Below are 21737 nucleotides of genomic sequence, written 5' to 3'. Positions count from 1 at the left end.
CCATTCCTTAGCATCCTCAAACATGCTGGAAATTTACTATGTTAAGATCTGTGATGAGAAGTTATTTCTATACATTTGCTTTGTATATAACATACACATCATAACCCAGTGACCGTCTATCCATAGGCAAAGGCTATGACAGCATTGCCCACAAAGAGATTCTCACTCTGATTGAAAAAGCCAGACTTCAGATACATGAGCTAGCTTCTACTGTCCTGTAGTGTTGGCCATAATGTTCTAACATACTCTTAATGTCCAGCTGGATTTCTCTTACCTTTGCATTTTCTGCTCTTTATATCTCCTAATTCCCATCTCATGCGACTTCAATATAATTTCACACATATATATAATGATAAATGATGCACAATAGCATAGATTAGGAGATTATACAAGAACTAACAGACAAAATGAATGGGAAAATTATGCGTACGATGAGAAATTTAGAAAACACATATTCCAAATCCATGTAAGAGGAAAGAGTTAAAAACAGTTCAAAATCATAAGCACTCAAATAGAGATACAGGAGACCAAAAATTGGATGGGAGGCAACATGATCCTGTTCAGAAGAAGACAAATCTCAGGCAGATGCACTCAGAACATACTGCTAGGCTACTGAGCTGCTAGAAAGGTATCAGCCAAAGTGCTTTGTTTTTACCTCCAGCACTTTTAAGGTACAGGCAGACAGAGGGCACTCAAAGAAAAATCAAGAAGAGAAAGAAAACACAAACCATGATCAGATTGAGCAATACAAGTTTTCTTTTTAACCTAGACTGACAGGAGATGCAATAGCATGTAGTAGAGCAACAGATGATCAGCTGTTCCCCAGTCCATCAATCACAGGAAAAAAATGCATACTATGTTAAGCAGTGCAACAGATGATCAAGGTCTGTGAAATCTTTGTCCCTGAACTTCAGGAACTGCACAGATATCTAGCAAGAATAAACTCTAATCCTTTCTTGGAGCGGGACGATGGCTCAGAAATACCCTACCAAATTCCCTTTCAACTCTGCACTTTTGCATTTGCATTACACAGTAGTTATCCAGCTACCTTACCATGTAAGATCATGCTGAGGAAAATTCTGAATTCTGGAAATGAATGTTAAATCATTTCACTACTTGCCGTGTTGACTTGATATAGCACAAACTCTTCTGCAAGCATAAGTAAGCTCTAATACTCCCTCAGCAACTGTTTCTTCATTGGTACGTTAACACTTTCTAATCCTTAAGATTTATTATATTATTATTGTAATAAGACATGATAACTGAATGACTGTATGCCTAAATATGGAATATCCAGAAAAAGACAGTTTTGTTTGCAGGTTAGCCCAGAAGCCCTTATTCACACGAGAAAATGGAAATTAATAAAACTACTTCCTATTTTGGAGTTTACTTTAGTTGCTTTCTCTTGAAGAAAACTAGGCAGTCAGATGTTACAATCAGGCCTTTAGAAGAACAGGTTTTTGACAAAGGTTGCTTATTCTGGTGCAGCAGAAGTTCCTTTGGCAGTATCATTTACAATTTCTTTGAAGCCCCGAAATAGTGTGCAATATAACCCACTTAACAAGATGGTTTTACCATTGGCCGTAAAATAAAAGTAGACACATTTCTGCCATGCTCCACTTTTCAATCTCTGTGGCTGCTATTTAAAATGGAGCCTTCAAGGACGGTTTGAAAGCAGAGCGCTTCATTCTATTTCAAGTAGTCTCCCATGAAATGTTGTGCTGCTTACAGCATGAACAAATCCATTAAATGAGAACAGGTTACATTTTAAGACGCTACATGCCTCAGTCTGCATCTTGTTATTATTTAAAAAATCATAATCGCTGCAACAAGCAGTTTAATTATTTTTACTACAATGCAGTAATATATTCCTACCTTGTACACACAATTCTTTCCCATCCCTTTCCTTTATATGTATAAACAAAGAAGGAAAAGAAAACTGCCGAGTAATAAGCTCACAGTACGGACAAATCCATTGTGTTTAATGGCAAGGTCTGATTCTCCTGAGGACTGCAAGTAAATCAAGCAGCTTTCATGAAGCCTGACAAGTTTGGTTATAACACTGTCTCCTCCACAGCTGTGGTCGAATTATCTCCAACTGATATGGTCAACTAGATCATGTCTTTTATATTATTTTTAATTGAAGCTTGCTGACATAGCATGAGTAAGGCTGGCACTCTCTATCAAAAATGATGGAAAAATCATGGTGACTTTTTTTTTTTGAATCAGCCCATTAATTTTCCCTACAATATTTTCCAAGAGGCTGTTTTGGGTTATCGCTTATGGCAGCCACAACTGCCAGCACCACATCCAAGGGATCTCATCTGTGTGCAGAGTTGCTGTTTCCAGTGTAGCTCTCTGTTCTCGTGCACTCATCCTGCTTGTAAAGCTACAAGCTCAGACCCAGTTATCAGCACAAGAAAAAGCTGACACTGCACCAATCCTAACTCTTTTACAGAGCAAGTTCTTGTTGTTTCATTTTGCTCTGTTATCCCAAATGCATAATTTTAGGAAAATGTGTTAATCCTTCTGCAGAGCGTCAGCATTTCCTTAACTTTTCATGTTCCCATTTTATAAAGTTGTTGAAAATATCTATTTGAAAATGAGTATTCATACACTTAAACATGCTTTTCAGCTTCTATTTTGTTTTGCTGGAGTTTGTTTAGATTTAAAACGTTTTCTTCCTCAGCCTCCTTTCCTGTTCACTGAATCAAGAATACTGTGCGTTTCTGGTGATTGCATGGGGAATACATGGAAGTGATTACAGAACAGACATCAAAAAATGTGGTTTTGCAAGCTTTCATGAATTGTGGCTTCACGGGCTGCTAATCATTGCAATGTAGGAAGTGGTTGGATATGGGGTTTACTATCAGTTTAAATAAAGAGTCAAAGTGTTAGGCATTGGCTTCACCTGGATTTTCCAGCTCATAAAAAGATATGATTTTCTGTGAACTGCAGATGTTGTTTACGTTCTGTTGAATCCAACAATACATAAAGTTATTTACTGTGTTAGCCTAAGGTCTGAAAGATCTGGTTGGATCTTTCTAACCACGAGACATCTGTTGATCCAGACAGAAAATGTGCTTCAAAGACTGCAAAGCAGACCAAACTTCTGATCTACGTACGTCATTTGAACACTTGACAAAACAGTTTCACAAATCTGACAAAGAAGATAAATAAAGTGATAGCAAAAAGGTATCATGTAAGAAAGAAGCACTTATTACTCAGTGTGCATCTCAGTGCATATCACAGTTGCTCTGGGCATTTATGACAGACGCTGCAATGTGATGCAGAAGAGGAGAAACAAGAAATTTTGCAAGGGAATTGAAGACGACTCACTGAAGATATTTGTGAGGCTACTGCAGGTGGGATTTCTTCCACATGGCCTGCACAGTGAATCCGATTAGACAATTTCTTTGTATAGAGAACAGAATCCAACTCTGGAAGCTTGCAATAGCAATTGGTATTGACAATTGTTCCAAAAATAATGCCTCTATTTATTTATATAGAAACTAGAACAGATACAAAGAGCACAACGCTACTGCTTCATAGAGCAAATACTCAGCTATTTTCTTACAGTGTTTTTCAACACAGGCACCACTGTGAGCTATGTATTTCCATCAGCCTTGAACAATAGCTTGCATGTCGCACTCATAAAAATGAGCACCAATGGAGGCAACCCACTGTTGCAGTTGCCTCGACTGAAAGGCACCACCGCTGCCTCACTGTGCTCACATCCACTGCTTGGTCTCCACAAATGTTCAGCAAGCATTGATGCATGTGCCCTTTTTTCCTCATGGAAGAATTCAGTGACATGCCACTCCTCCACCTGCACCTCCACACCAGACACCATTTTGTCAGACTGCCCCTCTGCTGCCATCTGCCACACGGCACCAACATGTAACGGAATATTGGTGGGAAGGTTCAGCCTCTGCTGACATACCACCACTACCTGCCTCCAACACTGTGGGCCAACACAGTAAAATAGGAGGCATTACTTCCTCGTAACAGGTACTGCAGAAACTATCCTTGAGAAGAAATGCCAAGAAGTCAGCTAAATTGACTACAATGACTGCTGACGATAAGAGTCAATTAACTATTTTTTATTAAATCCCTTCTTTTATAAGGAGTTATACAGGGAAGGCACCTAATTGCCAAGGTGACATTATTAGCATGCTCCTAGGTTTCTTCAATTATATACTACTTAATTTGAAACTGTTTTGCATTTTTATGCGTGCAGTCCCACTAAACAAAAGTGAGGATTTGCATGAATTATAATTAATAAATGATCGTGTCAGCACTTGGGAATGGGATGGAAGAATTATCATTTAAAATACATCAGCATAAACAATGTAATTTGACTGAATTCCTATCAGTAAAAAATTCCCTCTGTAAAATTAAGTTCCATTTTAAGACAAGATTTTGCTGCTTAAGGCTGTAGCATCTGCTCAAACAATATCAATGTGAATTATCTTCGCAGTTATGGATTGTAAAAGAATTGAGGAAAACAAAGATTTTTAGTAAGAAACTAAAATACATACTGACATTTTTTTTTTCCCCTACTATAAAGTACTCTACAGAAAATTAAACCAATTGGATTTTTAGAGATAAATACTGATCTTGATCTAAGTAAAGCAGTTTCAGTGCTAACTTGAACACAATTCCCAACAAATTTACAATTGTGCTGGTAATCTTTACTTCATTATTAAACCAGTCTCTGGTGTCTTATTAACTCGGTTAGGAATTTTGAGGAAGAGGCAGCAACTGTAAAATCAGATCACACAGAGCAGAAAATTGTTCTCAACGCAATAACATAAAGGGACAATTATTTGCCACCTAATTTATCAATACGTGTATACTTTAAATAATCTATTTACCCTTGGGTAACATGGCCATTGATTTGCTGGGCAGTATTTTTCTGAGTCCGATACCTAACATTTCCTGTTGAGGGCAATGGGCTCTGTTTGTTTCAAAATCTGCCTGACAGCAATCACACCACATAAACAACAGAAAAGAGCTAAAATGAAAACATCCAGAGATTTCAAAGGCCTATACAGTAGAAAGAGTGCTATTATCTACCACTTCAATTTCAATTGCGCGCTCATCGCGTTAGAAATAATGAGCATTAAAACTACATGCAGCAATGAAACGAAAGTTCACACCATATCAGAACAATGCTAAATGAAATTATTCTCCTTGTCAGAAACTACAGGAATACCATTTGTAAGCAGAATGATTCAATCTGTCAGCATGACAACTGCCCAGTGTCCCTCCTCGGGTAACTTGACTGCAGTTTTCACTTCCCACCTCAGCAGCTAGCAGCGCTCCCCAGAAAAAGCTACCATCCTTTCCTGCAGCAGAAAATATCAATGAAAGCCACAAGTGCCTTATTGTGAGGAAGGAATGGCCCGTTACATGCCATGCACTATCCCCACTAAAGCCTCCACTAAAGCAACAGACTCAAAGGAGGGTATAGAATACTCATAATGAAAAGTTCATGTGCTGTGCACGTGTTTGATAGACTTGTTCTTGCTTCTCTTTGGGAGTTCTCTAGTTGCTAGACTAGGGCAGTGCTTTTTGTGAGTGTTTGATTAAAGGAACAACAGTGTGGAGTCCTTCAGAAGAAAAAAAAATACTTTGATATCACTAGGGAATTGGATTTAAAGAGAAGTGAAGAATGGAAAGTCGTTGTTTTTCTTAAAACTGTGTTGTTAAAATGAGTTGCCTCTGGTTTCAGATTTTTGTGGTATCACTTTCCTATTTTGCCACTCCTCCAAGCATTAACTGTGAAATTTAGACCAGCCCCTAACTATAAATTATCCACTGGCACTTTTGTATAGCACTAGCTTTGTATAGCTTAATTAATAGTGTTCCTCAGACTGGCATCATTTCAGGTTTTCCGACTATCATTACTATGTTTTCTCTTTTGAACACCCTGAAAAGCAAAGGTATCGTCTCTGTTCACACTCAGGCAGCTTTTAATTTGTCAGTGTTTTAAATTGCTCTGTAATTTGTAAACACTTTCAGATATTGAAATAGCAAACTCTCTTGTGGAAATGTCATCTGTTTGTTTACTTTTATGGCAGCTTTCTTCTAAATTAAAGCAACAGCTTCTTAGCACAATTTTTAAAATGCTAGGTGCGCAATTAGGAGATAAATGGTTCACAGAAAATGATGCAAATAAATGAGAAAAAATGGTGTGCTTAAAACAATGGTCAACAGCCACAATTCCACAAAATAATCACAGAAGACCCTTCAATTGCACTGATTATCTGCATGAAAATCTGCAAAAAAAAGTCACTATTTACTAACCGCGTTGCACACAACCATTATGGTTTACTTCCTCCTCTTCTGTTTAACCTTAATTCTAAACAAACATATAAATAAATCCTTACCTACACGATGATATGTAAGCAGCTTACAAAAGTAGCAGCTGAATTTACTTTGCTCTTCCCTCATGACATTGCTTCAAAGGTGTTCTTATGATTTTAAATTAAGTGGGATTAGAATGCTGCTTTGCAGTATGTACCCAGTTTGGTTTACTGCAGCAGAGCAGAGGGCTGACTAAAGAGTGCTCTGCCTCCATACAGTGGGCTGTGAGCTCAAGTTCACCCATATCCCACATCTGTAACCTATCATGCATATCTGTCCTCTCTATCACATCATAGATGTGCTGCTTTGCCCCTTACGCTCTCATACTTTTTGACGTGCTTTGTTAGCAAAGCAATAAGTTACTTCCAAACTAACGTGCCATCTTTCATCTATCTAAATATTTAGTACTAGAAGTAATTAAACTTTTTTGTTCTTAATGAAACATAATTGAAAAACCATCTGACAATTTTCCATTTATCTCTGTATGATGAATTTCACCATCTGTCTAGTTCTTCATGAAATGCTAGGCTCTATTCTGAAGTGTTTCATACCAGCAAAGTGCTGGTTTCAGAGTTTCTTGTGAATCCTAACTCTACCTCTACGTTGCAACAAAGGATGCACTGCTATTTTGAACAACTAATTGCTACAGGGTGTTGGGGTTTTCCCCACATGAAAGCTGCCCGTAACTATTTTAATCAGAAAAGCAATTTTTAAAAGTAAATACAGTATTTAAAGTTACAAATATTGACAGAGTGCAAACAGGAAGAGAACAATGACAGGATTTTCTTTGACTAAAATATATGAATTCCAAGACAAAAAGGCGTTATGCAGGTGACTCAGGAACCGTAAGTATTTTATTATTAACTTTTGGTTGCCTGGTACACCTCACATTGAAAAGCGAGAAGACAAATACGCACATGCAGATCAGAAGATTAGAGTGGTTTTTAAAAGCTAGGCAAGAGCAACCCTATTAACAACCTACATATTAAAATCCTACGTATATGAGGCTAACTGCCTGCCAGCTAGCATGTTAAAAACATTGTGGCATTTGCTCCTGTCTTCCAAAGAAGTAAAGGTGATATCTGAATGAAACTCTCAGATGCCTTAATCTCCTCACCTACCTAATCATCTTGGTTTTGACAGCTAGCAGAAAGTTCAACAAGTTCAAGTTGCACAGAATCAGCAAAATTTGTCTATGACACAACTTCAGAGGTTTTGAAACTTTAAAAATACTGCTGTTTTTACATTCATATATGTATAATAGCATAAGCAATCTTTTCAGTAAAGATCTGAACTGAAATGTATTGGAAACATCCTACTGCCAGATCCAGACAATTCCTTTTGACACAAAAATATTTGGAATAAACCTACTGAAACAATACATTTGCAAATTCAGTTCTAGGGATTTACTATGCGAACTATTCACCAAACCATGACTACATGGACTTCTGCAAGAACCATCTTAGGCTAGGATGCCTCGTTAAAGACGATCACATTGTTAAAAGGGTATTTGTCGTGCTATTTGAAGAACGGTTCGAACAGATCTGCCAAGAAGCTATTAAGCTAAGAGCTACCAAAAGATATCAGGGCGACATACTAGACAATAAAGCATAAGAGTGATTGAAGTATGTACAGCACTCCACTGAAATTCCCCTCACCATCTAATAGAGAACCTGAGAACTGTTGTACATGATGTCAAGGCTGAGTATTATGCAGGGATCCTTATGCAGAAGAAAGAGAAGAGTTATTTGGAACTAACAGTTTCACAATGTCTTCAAGGTTATATGCAACATTTCTCCTAAAGGCTGCACCATCTGCTTTCATGCGTTCACTTCTCAAGTGCCTTTAAGCCAGGTCTTTCATGCACTAAATTGCTCCCTTCAATTTGAAGCCCTGCAGTTTAGTTCTCATAAAAAAAAAAGATTTTTAGCGATTTTCTTCCTACAATTTATTGCCCAGCTCAAAAACAGAATGCAGCCTGAGCTTCTGGAACTGACTTGCCAAGCAGAAATTGTTCCCTGTTCTCATGCACAAGGTTTTTATTTGTCTTCATTTTTTAAGCAATTAATGTGTACTGGCTACCAGTAGTCAGCACAGAAGGAACTCTCTTAATTCTTTCCCCACCATCCTAGTCAGAGATAATTGAAAGACCAGATTCATCACCTTTGTCATTATGTAGATTTTTTTTCCCCATGAAAACAAAACCAGAACCGTTTGAACAAAAATCCTGGCTTCTTCAGCCAAACCTTTCATCATCATCATTAAAAGTTTTGAGCACTTATGAGAAGCTAACAAATGACAGCTTATAATCCCCATCTGTAACACCAGAGGCCAGGTACTGTAAAGACAAGACAGGTGCAAATTTTGGTATTCCCATAGTGCTTATTATCTGTCCCTTTTTAGAAACAAAAGGATTTCTCTTAACACTACCACCAATACCCCACATTAATCTTTCCTCAAGCAAACTCTTACCCCGAAGCTACTACACAGTGCTATTACTCTGTCAAGAATTTTTTCTCCTGAATTTAAAAAGCTGCTTCCACCGGTCTGTGTTGTCAGGCTGTGCTGTCAGTCACCTACAGAAGCTGCTCCACTATTTCATTCTTTTTCTTGCGATTCTGCTGTCCCTAAGGACATTTCAGATATGGAACACATACAAAAAAATGGTCAGAGAAACTGCACTAAGTAACTCTTCTTTGTTCTGTCCTCAATTTTTCCCCTTCATTCCTGTTTTCATCTTTCCCTACCAGAATTATGTTAACAAAACTTAGCAGAGTACACACCACTAAAGTTTTGTTGATTTGTCTGTTTTGTTGGGATGAGGCAATCCGACTGTGACATAGCTATTAGAATGCATAGGGAGATGGCATAAATGAAGCTAAAATAGGAAAATTTAAAGTTATGGTGCTGGAACCTAGCATCGAATGTACACTTGCTTACCTTTTTTTTGACTAGCAAGCATGTCAGGAAAAGTCCCTTAGTATTTGAAAGCACAAAAAACCTAGCACTATGCCAGTTACACAGGAGGTTACTTTGAGAATGGAACAGAGTCCCTCTGCTTTGGGATTTGTAGAGAAGCCATCAGCATGCTTTCTCAAAAAGGTGTGAATAACACGCTGATCCTGGAAACTGGAAAAGGGATTGTCAACTAGACAGTTATATAATGCTTGAAACAGAAAAAATAAAGATAAAAGTTCTCATGGTAAAAAAAAAAAAAAAAAAGCTAGAAGGAATATGGGAGGAAAGTGTTTGGGTTAATTTTTAAAAGTAGCTTGTTAAACAATTTTTTTTTAATTAATTAAAAAATCATGGGTGATAGAAAATGCAGTCTTTAGAACAGATATGACCAATAAATTGAACAAATAAATCTGAGCCATGATTACAGAACCATTTTAAAAGGCTAAAGGAACATTCGGAAATCAATGTGGAATATTTATTTTGAGGTAACATCCAACAGCTACAATTACATGGGACCAGTGTTTGAGTGGCATGTTTTACACACGCATTCCTTTCAAACAAAGGAACGTTTTGATGTTTCTTTTATATGAGGTTCCAATACAATCTCCACATTCTGTAGGAAAAGAAGTATTCAAGAAGTTAATCAAGTATTTAGATACTGTCTCAATGTGCACAAAGAAGAAGAAATGTGTTCTAACACAAATGCGTCTCTCTGCTCAGACACTAACTTCATAATTTCAATAAACCAATGTTGCCTTTCAATCCCCAGTTGCCTTCATCCCCAGTTTTTCAGGCACTTGTCAATCTTTTCACCATTGTGCTGTGTAAAATCCTGCCAAGCCTGACTAAACAACTAGTCCTGCAACCAGAGGACTGCTAGCAATCAATCTGCTTCAGGGCTAGAGACTTAATAACCTCATGAAGTTTGTGGGAAGCGAAGAGTTAAACACTGAAAAGCGAAGCATCAACATGAACTTCACACGATCCTGGCAATCATGCCATTTACCAATTCCAGAGGTGCTCCAAATGTAGCTTTCCATCTTACTTCCGTCTCACCATCTGCTACTCTGCTGCTGCCCTCAATGTCCTAAGACCCCCAAAAGATTGCCACCAGCTGCCCCATCCCTGAAAAATCTCCCTCCACCACTTTTGCTACACAACAAATTCTGGTATACTTGGCTATCCTTCTGATGTGACCGATTCCGACACAGATCTCTTGCTATTAGCAAATTCTGTACCATTATCTCCAATGTCTTGCAATTTCAAAAGGGTCCAAAAGGGTACTAAAAGAATGATGAAAGATTTGTAATGGCTTGCTGATAAAGAATGATTGAACCGTTTGGGATTAATCAGCAAGAAAAGGGCTAGCAGTTTGAAAAAGGTGGGTGGGAACAACTGTTCTCTGCCTCTCCAACTGTAAGAACTAGAGGCCATCACGTGAAGCTCCTGGTAGCATGGCTCAAACAAAAGGAATTGGTTCTTCATGTAAACAAGCGATACACCTGTAAGACTTTTTATCAAAGGATGTTGTGAAGCCATGAATCTCGCCTGGGCTCAAGGGGAAACTGGCCAATTATTGTCAAGGAAGGTTGGTTACAGATTACTAAACATATAAAACATACAGGGAATTCCCTCCCTTCTGCAGAAAGCAGCTTACAAGTAGAACAGAATAGAAATCACAGATGAGGAATCACAGTATCGCAGAATGGCCCAGGTTAGAAGGGACCTCAAGGATCATGAAGCTCCAATGCCCTCTGCCACAGGCAGGGCCTCCAACCTCCCCCTTTAATGCCAGCCCAGGCTGCCCAGGGCCCCATCCAACCTGGCCTTGAACACTTCCAGGGATGGACGGGGCATCCACAGCTTCTCTGGGCAGCTGTTCCAGTACCTCACCACTCTCTCTGTAAAGAACTTCCCCCTGACATCCAACCTCAATCTCCCCTCCCTCAACTTCAAACCATTTCCCCTTGTCCTGCTGTTATCGACCCTTTTAAAGAGTTGATTCCCCTCCTGTGTGTAGGCTCCCTTTAGGTACTGAAGGCTGCAATGAGGTCACCCAGCAGCCTTCTTTTCTCCAGGCTGAACAAGCCCATTTCCCTCAAGCTGTCTTCGTAGGGGATGTATTCCAGCCCTCACATCTTCTTGGCCTCTTCTTAGTGGTAATAGATTCCTTCAAGATTTGGTTTAAGACATCCTGAGATGTCTTGAGAAACAGTGAAAGGTGTAGAAACTTAGCCTTACTTCTAACTCTGCCAAGTAACACATTTTCAAATTCACATCCCCGCAAGCATAACAGATTAAATGCTTGTTTCTATTACTACTGACTGATAAAAGATTATTTTCTTTTCATCGTAGCTCGTTTTTGTACTCTGTAGTTTTTTTTTTATTTTTAAGAACTGACCCTGAAGCATATCCCACTTATCTATGTATTTGTGGGTAATCTTTCATATCTTACGTAAAAAATTTAAAGGGAATTTCTCTTCAGTCCTCAGCTTAGATCTAATGCAAAATGAAATCGCCAAGGGAGAACTTCGTCCAAAAACCTCCCCTGACTTGCAACATCATTCTTTGCCACAGACAAAAACTGAATCAAGGGATTTACATGCTCGAGCATCTTTAGGAGCCTGTTGATTTATCTGAGCTTAGGATTCACCATACATAGTGGAAACTCTGAACACAGAGTTTATGTTTAAGAGCCTTTCTGAATGTATAAAAGATTTTCACAGTCCTCTTTCCTCTCATGTCGCCATCCAAAGCACTGCCTAACACTTACATACTCTCCTGCTGTTTCATACAACCTTGGCTCTGGCTCAAAAAAAACCCTAAAATCATATTGTTTCTTTTCCAAATACTTTTGATTACTTGTTGAGATAACGCCTTTCCTTCACCTTTGTTTAGGAGATGAATAATATCCTTTTGTGATGTTTCTAGATGGGTTTTCAGTTATTGCAGCCAAAATTAGGCCTCTCTTGGTCTTTGGTCCTGATGTAACACATACACATCTGACATTTCTGAAATGGATGAAAGGGAAAGCCAGGTAAGAGCTCTCCTTTCTCTCTTACTAGTATACATTTTTCTACAACTATTTACATTTTATCAGCATTTTCTCATTAAACATTCTCAATTTAAAGAGCTTTCACAAACAAAATGAACATACTCAACCCTAAAAAAGATAAAGTTTAGACAATTCAGAGGAAATGAAGTAACAATTATTACACGGCCTTAAACAGATTACCTGAGGAATATTAGTCCTTCTTCTTGAAGTCAACAAGTAAACAGTTCCTTACAGTTACCAGCAAGAGAACTACCGACATCATCTCTCCATCAAAAGAACATGATCTCTTTTGGATTGAAACCCAGGTAGCCATACAGGTACTGCACCAAAATCACAAAACACCTTCCAAGTCACTTTTAAACCAGGTCAGTCTCGTAAGACTCCGTTTAGATTTTCCTATTTGTCTTCACTTGCAGAAAAGAGGGTTAAGTCTGTTCTTAGCAAAGATTTTTGGCATGATCTTCCAGACATGCTGCCATATGCCAAAAAAGAAAGGGAATATAGTCACCCCCAGCTTCGACTTTAACTGGAGCTGCTTTGTTTTGAGTGCCCTGAATAATTAATAACTACTTTGGCAATCAGTCATGCATTCCTTAATGGCACCTCAGGCATCAAGTATCCCATTCACCCGCTCCCCCAAGAAACAATGGGCTTTATTACATCAAGTTTTCTATGCCAAACTTGTAACTGACATAATTTAAACTAAACAAGTCTCTAGAAAGACTGAAGCCCAAACTCATATTGTAGGAGTTCATGAGGTTTCTTCTTAATTGCATATGGCTACTATATGGATTAGACCTGTAACCGGGGGCAAGTGAGGAGGAGGGGAAAAGAGATGAAATACGGATCATTTTTGCAGTATATTTCTAGGTGGCTTAGATTATATAACACTGCCAAATACACGACTTTTAGTAAAGGCATAGCTGAACAGTCAAAATGCAGAACAACCACTAAACAGCCCTTAGTGAATAATGCAGCCCACCAGTAAGCACTGACTGACAGGGTATAGCATGAAAAGAGTGCCTAAGAATAACAACTGTGCTGAAAGTAGCAGGAGAACTCTGAAATAAGACAAGCTAACTTTTCTTAGCAAAAATAAGCTTTTTCAACACTTCCTTGCACTTTACAGTGTTCCAATTAACTTGCAACAAAAGAACACAGTTAAAAATAAAGAGAGCTAACCCAAAATTAGAGAATGTTCTTCTGAGATGTACCCATGACACACAATTTAAAATGGAAGAAAATCAGATAATTAAACTGCAGTTATCTAGATCCTCTAGAAGAGCTGTGTGGTTGTCTCGGGAAACGTTCTGCTCGTATACAGCATACCCACAGCTTTTAAGCAGTGCCTTGCAATCCTGTGTTAAATGTTTCTGTAAAGCTATGTTGCTCTGAGTGCCATTGGAACTAATGGTAGTACTTTTGAGCAGCTAAATCTTAGGAGAAAGGTAATCAGATCAATAGTCATTCTCCTTCTACTTATTAATCATAGGAAAGTTAGTTTGAAATATAATATACAAAGTTAAAAATATATATATACAATAAATTACAGGAGGCTTCAACAAAGCTATTTCTCTTGCTCTTTAAAAGACCTGAAAATGTGTCCAGTGCCCTTCTCCGTGTGTGGCCTCCAAATACAGAAACAAGCTTGCACTGTTTTATTTCAGTTTTGCTTCATTTCTCCCCAAACAATCTCTCATTGCTAGTCTACCAGGCATCTCCCCCTCCCCCTTTTCTTAAAAAATGAAAAAAAAAAAAATTAACTGTTTAGGACCAATTCATAAAAGCGAATCACTAAGCAAATCAGTGATGGTTTTTTGCAAAAATCACTTACAAATTACACTCATTCCTCTAGCTGACATTTTTCACATGAAGGAGGAAGCCGTAAATTTTAATTTATCTTGAAATGTAGGATGATACAGCATTAGATATATGTGCATAAATGAATAAGGAGAGAGAGACAGAGAGACAGAGAGACAGAGAGACAGAGAGACAGAGAGCCTTCAGTTTTCTATTGCCTGAAAACCAGAAGCAGGTCTAATCCTGCAACTTATCAATAAGGATTGCATTTACAATCTCTACAGTTAATTACGCAGTCTGAAATGTGAAACTGTATTTTCCATGGCTTATTAAAATGGATTGTTTTGAAGAAAAATCTCTCCATTAGAAATTTGGAAAGTCATTCTCACCAACCTTTGAACAGTTGTTGTACCGTGCATTTTGAAGCTAGCTCTGCATTCCTGTGACATGGTGGGGTTTGCTCTTTCCTCTTACATATGTGACAGATAAAATAGCTTGTTCTCTGTAACAGTTTGTATGCATACATCTTAGGCATATAAACTTAATTAATGGAGGAAAAGAAGGACTAGAAAAAGGCATAATACAGTGTCAGGAGTCTCTGTTTTTTGTCTACTTAGCAGATATTCATGGTTAGTGATCTAAATATTCTGAAAATTAGCGATTACTTTTGCGAGTGTTAATAATTTAAAAGTTTTCCCCGTCAAGTATATAGGAATAAATCCAGCCCAGCAACACATGAATATAATTACATGTATATTCTGGTAGTTTTAGGTGCATTTGTTTTAGGTGCATTTGTTTAAACCATTCCAGAAAAATTTGATCAAACGTCAGATAAACGTATGGCAGGTAGGATGCAACACCAGAGCAACTGCAATGAAATCTGGCATCAGCTCACACAACATCTATTTAGGGATCTTCTTTTTACTATTTTCTAAAAGTAAACATACTCATTACCTTCTGCCCTTTGGTACTACAAGTTCAAACCTGGCCATATTCCAAGATGGTTTAGAGACTGACTGATGTGTTTTCTGATTTCAAAATTCATTCATCTAGCTTACAAAAGAGTCAGACTTGCCCTTAGTCATTTTAGAAATATTACTTAGGCCTAAATATTTAGCAATACTGAAAGGCATACAACAGGAAACAGCATGTATATACACAATACAGCACTTAAATAACTTCACTACCAGTGTACTAAACATATAAGATAGGAGATGAGGTGTTATCAAAAGATGCACAGAATTAGTCTTTGATTCTCCTCAATAAATGGAGTTTTGTGAAGGAGGACAACAGGCAAAAATGGAAAAAGAAGCAAGCCAAATGCATCGAGTGAAGTGCATGTCAGCAGGCTTACAACATGGATTCCTTTGATCAGTTTTTTATTGAGCTTGCAGATGTTTTACACTAACCAAATACCACAAACCACAAGATGACTGAGGAGATTCACAAAGTGAATTATAAAGCTTGCAACAAAAATATTCCTTACTCTCTTTAAATATGGAATATCTAAAACAAGTCAACTCCTGTTCCACTCAATCCTGAAGTTCAGAACATCGTCTCATCCCTAAAAACTTACAAATGTTGTTTTGCTAGCACAGGTCTTTTGCTTGTTGAAAAAAAAAAAAATAGAAATCTGTTGATGGTGAAAGCAGCCATACTTCAGACAACAATTAGCGTTTAGTACCTGTGAGTTGCAGGTGTTAAACAACATTAAGAGAAGTCTAAAGTACATTTTCCAGGAAAAATGCAGTGAAAAATGAGTATCGTGCTTCATCTGCTTTGCCACTATAATAAAACAACTCAGAATAATAAGGACTTTTTTTTTTTTTTTTTTTTTGAGCTAGGTATAATCATTCAGCTCTGCATGGCGTAGCTGACGTAGAAGAGCATAAATTTCTTCAGTCTCACTTGCACTCAATGTTCTTTACAGGTCACACAGCTGATTCTTATGCTGAATTTGTTCATCTCAAAGCAAGAGAAAGTGGCTTTTTCACTGCACCGTAATAGGAATGCAAATATTTTATTCGAGTTTCCATATAAACAACTGAGCCATCAACTTCCCAGTCCAAAGCCACCCAAGATCAACCACAAAAACACTCAGTTAAAGAGCAAAACGTACAATTCTGGCAGACAAATTATTCATTATCATTATTACTATGAAATAAACAGTAATTAACCCTAAACTACGTAAAGATTCTTTTGAGCCACCACTTCAAAGACGTTATTTTTCTGAAATGCTCCTGAAACGTGTTACTTACTGGCACAAGAAGGGTATAATGGATGCAGAATCCAGGTTGAGAAGGAAAATATTCATCAGACACAAATCTTATTCTGATCTGGTTTCCTTTGGAGATTTGTCTGCTTGGCACACTACTGGAACCGCACCAGCGCCCTAAAACAGTGCCATCACTAGGTTCTTCAACTTCTACAAAGTCATACCTGAGCAGAAAAGAAAATTACATGTTTATTTACTGGTAAATTTCTACGAACATCCAATTTTAATGCATAAACCAAATTTCTTATTATATTTTTATTATTTCTAAATGCTAAAAGTATACTACCAAAGTTAGCTCTTTTTAAAAAAGCCTCCAACTTGCTACTGGCTTAAATACATAATAAAATCACGCAGTGAGGTTAAAGAAATAAGAGCAGAATTAGCGTTCTGAATAGACCACGAGTATGATTTAGCCTGTTCCTTTTATGGGGAATTAGAATATGCAGGATGGGGCAGAAATAATTCAGACCAAAAAAACCTGGAATTAGCTATGTGTGGCACTGTAATATCATTGGAAATATATTCCATGTTGCCAGTGAAATTTCAGAGGCTTTTGGCAATGCAATCTTGTCCCCTTGTAATACCAGGGATGAGTAAGCTCCAGAAGGTTAAGGTGGTTTAGGGAAACTTGGAAGCACATTTGGAGCTTATGCATATCCCAGTGAGACACTTGTTAAGCAAAAACATAAACGCACCATGTGTCAGAAAGAACCCGATCCGTTGGTAATACCGACAGGAGATATATGAGTTGGGAGCTTTGAAAGAACAGAACGTAGAAGGTTTGATTTAGTTTCATTGGTTTTTAACGTGTGGTCTGGGTATCCGTGGGGATCAGTGAACAACTTCAAATAGGTCCATGAAAGGTAACTAAGGAACGCCCGTCAGTTGTCACCCACAAGCTTTAATACACCACACAAAGGTCCTTGCTTCCACTGGAGAATGTTTAGGGGGTTCTCAAGTCATAAAAACACTGAAAACCACTGCTTTAGAAGGCACGTCTGGTTTTAATATTTCAACCTGTTTCATGTCAATTCCCCAGCTGCCTGCTGACAGAATAAACAGTAGGAATTTCTGTCGCTTTTCCCCTGCCGTCGAGCTTGAAAACCTGTGAGCAGCAATGCTCCTGGGCTCAGAAAGGTAGAAGTGCAACCCTCGGGCCCCAGCTGGCTTTGGGAAGCTTACTGCTGCCCCAGCCCCTGCTCTGCTACATGACCACAGCACCTCTGCTCTCCTACCCCAGCCTAACACACCTCTAGGAAAGTTTCGACAGTTTGGAGAGCGTTCTGCTCTCTTACAGCTGAAGTTGTAAACAAAATGCATTGCTCATAGAAATCTAAGTTGGTAAATGTTACTGAATCCTTTTCAAGGGTACAAACAGTCCTACTAGCCCCGATGACAGCAAGTAACTGTATTTTAAAAAGGAAAACTCACTCCCACTCTGCCAAGAAAAATTTAATGGGAAAATTATTACCTCAAACATTTTCTACTGGAGCTTTTTGTCAATTTTTTTTTTTCAGTAAATCTAATCTTTATAATGACTCCCAGTTCCCTAGTTAGACAGCAGGTAATAAATTCTGGTGTTGCATGTTTGTGCAAGACTGACTTGCACATTTATTATCTCCATTTAAAGGACCAGTATTTTTTCCACTTAATTAGAAATGAACGCAGTGAATATGCTCATTAACTGTGTTCAAAATGTATTACTACCACGTCCCATAGTTTTAAATCTTTGTTGAACTTATGATACTAATTACTTCATCACCATATTTTTTCCCAGTGAAACACTAATTCCTTTACCTGATTCAAAACTGCTTTAACTTTATGATCAGCTTTACAAGTGACTACGAAGACAACGTGTACATTAATCGCAGTAAGGCTTCGAAGCTCACCATATTTACTGAATTGATTTTGAGCACTGAATTTTAGCACACAAGGGCTGCTCTGAAAGTAATGCTCTTATTTTATTCTGCTGGCTCATGACATCAGAGGCAGATGCTGGTGGTATGGCAGTAGAGGCTGAACTTTCCCACCAGTATTCCATTACATTGTGTAGCTGCCATCAGAGGGGCAGACAGGGATGTGTCTGACATGGAAGTGTGCATGAAGCAAAGGTGTGGCACCAAATTGCTCCGTGTGGATAAAATGGCACCCACTAATTCACCAGCACTTGCTGAATGTGGATGTGAACACAGCGAGGCAGTGTGTGGTGTGTTTCAACAGTGATTGGATTACAAAATTTCCAATTTCCATCTTTTTATGTCTCTGGTAGATAATTATCCCTCTATTTTTTTCTGATTTGTAAAGAATTAATAATTTAATCATACTTCAACAACTTCAGATGCTTGTAGGGGGTCAAATACAGAACAGGCATTAGTACTTCTACCATAACTTACACAGCATTTCTATTTCATCGTTGCTCTCCTTGTACCCCTGAAATAAAAGTGAAACAAATTTCACATCAACCAAAAAAAGCCCCTCGCACATTTTCTGGACACATTGACTGAAGATAGAACTTGCTGCAAAACACAGCAAAGCAAAGTGATTCAGATGCTTTAAGCATTTACAAGACTGCACTGCACAGTTCTGAGGCTTCTTGTCAACTGGCAGGGACAATATCACAGCCACCTAATTTCCCAGCAAGGGAAGCTTTTCCTTGTAAAGCAAGAAAACTTGGATAAATAACCAGGAATTGAGAAACAGAAACTTTTTTCTATCCACAACAGAGTTAAAAAGTTAATATGCTCATTTAACAAAATAATCCTTTTTGTGCAGTGTACAAACCAGAAAACACAATCCTCTGTGGCACAATGACTAAAGAAATGCTCATACATATCCACACTCAGTACTTTACTCAAAAACTACCTATTAATCAGAACTTCTGATCAGTTCTGACTAATAGGTAGTCTCATCTCTTATCCAGGGACGAAAGGTGCATTTGCCTTTAGTCAACACTTCCCATTGTACCTTCCCATATATAACTTGCAGAATATGTATTCCTCTTCCCTATGGCTAGGTGCCCAGGACTCTGAATTGAATTAACAACCTGAACAAAGGCAATTTATTTGAAAAGGACAAAGAGGTAATGTAAGGGACTCTGAACTTCAATACTTTTCAAACCAGGAAACGTATTCTCTAAGGAAATGTGTTTTCCTCTCCGTTCTCAATTTTTCTGTGGTTTACACCATTTGCTAAATATTTTCTGACAGGGTGTTTACCTTGGCTTACAGTTTTGTGACCTTCATGTGGCTTCCCTCTGCCTTCAGAATCCCACAAATGTATCAATGAATGTAAGGAACAGAAATCCGCATGGTAAAATATTTTGCCACACTGGTGACACTGGATCTTTCCATCTGATATAGATGTGTGCTAGACAAAAAGCTAGACACTCACCATGAGAAAAGTGAAATGCGTTCTTCCTACCCTCTTTTGATGAACATTGACTTCATTTTCTTTTTCCACTAAGTGACATGAAGTTGACAGCAACCCCTGACATTTTTTTCCCTGTGGGATGCTGCAGTATTTCTATTCCATTTTGTTGAAAAGCATTAGGAATCTCAAGGTTTTCCCTGTGCTATGGCAGCATACAAAAATTACCTACCTCAGACTTGGACCTAAAGCACTGAAGGTCCTCGGGCAGTTCATTAGACAAAATGTTACTGAATAGAATGCTGATGGTTTATACTTGGGCAGCTTCATTTTGGAAACAATAGAAATTACAAAGAACTGTCATCCCGACAATATTTTCTAAACAAAACTTCAAAAGGACAGTTTTCTCTCCATCTTCTGTCAATATTTAAAATCATTTTCATTTTTACTTCTGAAATATTTAAAGCTCCTATGGAATAAAACTTTAGTGTCCATCATTCAAGTTAAACTGTATTGTTCTACACACAGAAGTGTCAAGGCACTGGCAATAATTCACGGTACTCTTCACCTCTTAGATCACTTAAATCACAGCTGCAAGTAATCATAGTGTTTATTTCACAAAGAACAACATGTTTAGAGAGGAAAGAGAGGCCAAGCATTTAGCTTGAAGACGTTTTCTTTCAAAGTTTGTGTGCCTCACTTGTAACAAATTTTGGAAGCCTTCCTCTATCAACAGAAATCTCCAGCAATACTTCAGTGGGAAAGTTCACATTTATCTGAGTGGAAAAGGGAATACTGGAGCACAACAGAGGCATCAAACCCATGGCACCTGATGGCAGAACCAATCTGTTTAAGTATCCTTGTTATTGCCTATAGGTCAAGGCATTGTGTGGCCTCCAGCAAAAATCACAGGATGAGACATGGGGAATGCAAAGTTCACCATGAAGAACTGAGAGAAAATGGAAGGATCCCAAGAAGGAAAAGAGCATAGAAGGATAGTGACTCTCTGAGTCGGAGCAATGAAAGTGGATTTCAGGCAAACTACAAACCTACTGCTGCAGCAGTACAGTTGTAGGAAGAGGAGCACACACTGTGCCATTGATTCAACAGGAGAAGAACTTCTTTTCTGTCACCTGCACGTCCCTCCACGAAGACTAAAGGAAATGCTCCTCAAACATTGACACACAGAGGAAGAAGCTAACGTGTGAGATTAAGATCAAAATACTAAAAGAAATTAAACAGTAGGTAATAATGAAACTGCAGGTACATGCACGCTATTTTTCAAGTTGTGTAAGATGAAATCTTAGTTTTGGTAACTTTTCTCCTCTGGTGCTGCCAAGCTGTACAACTGTTACACAAGTTTGCAAGCTTCAGAATAGCTATTTAATTCCTTCACCTTTCAAATTCATTCATTTATTTTATAGTATTTTGTATTTATTGCCAGTAAACCACCTGAACGTAGACTAGGAAAGATTGGCCCATCAGTTAAGCCCACCACTAACAAGTAGATAAAATGTTCCTGAAATCACAGACCTTGAACACTGCACATCCATACAACTTTGCTGTTAGTAATTCAACCTGCCACCAGAGGTAAGGAAAAAAAACCCCTCAAATGAGACAGAAAGCAAAGTTTCCTGGAAGAAAGGAAGGGAAAGGGGACTTTGGCTGAAATCTTGACTCTGTGGGCAGCACCAACAAATACCCAACTGAGGGAATGTTTTTAAACTGAAAAAGGGAAGATTTCGGTTAGATGTTAGGAAGAAATTCTTTACTCCAACTGTGGTGAGGAACTGAACAGGTTGTCCAGAGAAGCCGTGGAGATGGAGATGCTGGAGATGTTCAAGGCCAGATTGGATGGGCCCTGGCCAACCTGGTCTGGTGGGAGGTGTCCTTGCCCACCTCAAGCACCTT

The 21737-nt window shown here is 38.3% G+C and overlaps 1 protein-coding gene across 2 annotated transcripts in view; it reads right to left on the bottom strand.

Moving 5' to 3' along the window:
- PDGFC (platelet derived growth factor C) overlaps positions 1-21737 on the bottom strand; it is a 114610-nt gene that overhangs the window by 18448 nt on the left and 74425 nt on the right. For both annotated transcript variants that reach the window (XM_042871221.1, XM_042871220.1), the window contains exon 3: positions 16444-16624. In XM_042871221.1, the coding sequence (XP_042727155.1) occupies positions 16444-16624 (181 nt within the window). The remainder of the gene's footprint in view (positions 1-16443; positions 16625-21737) is intronic.

The sequence above is a fragment of the Lagopus leucura genome, unplaced genomic scaffold (assembly GCF_019238085.1).
Source record: "Lagopus leucura isolate 7727_CA_CO unplaced genomic scaffold, USGS_WTPT01 Super-Scaffold_100004, whole genome shotgun sequence".
Classification (NCBI taxonomy): Eukaryota; Metazoa; Chordata; class Aves; order Galliformes; family Phasianidae; genus Lagopus; species Lagopus leucura.
This window is presented reverse-complemented; position numbering and strand designations above follow the sequence as displayed.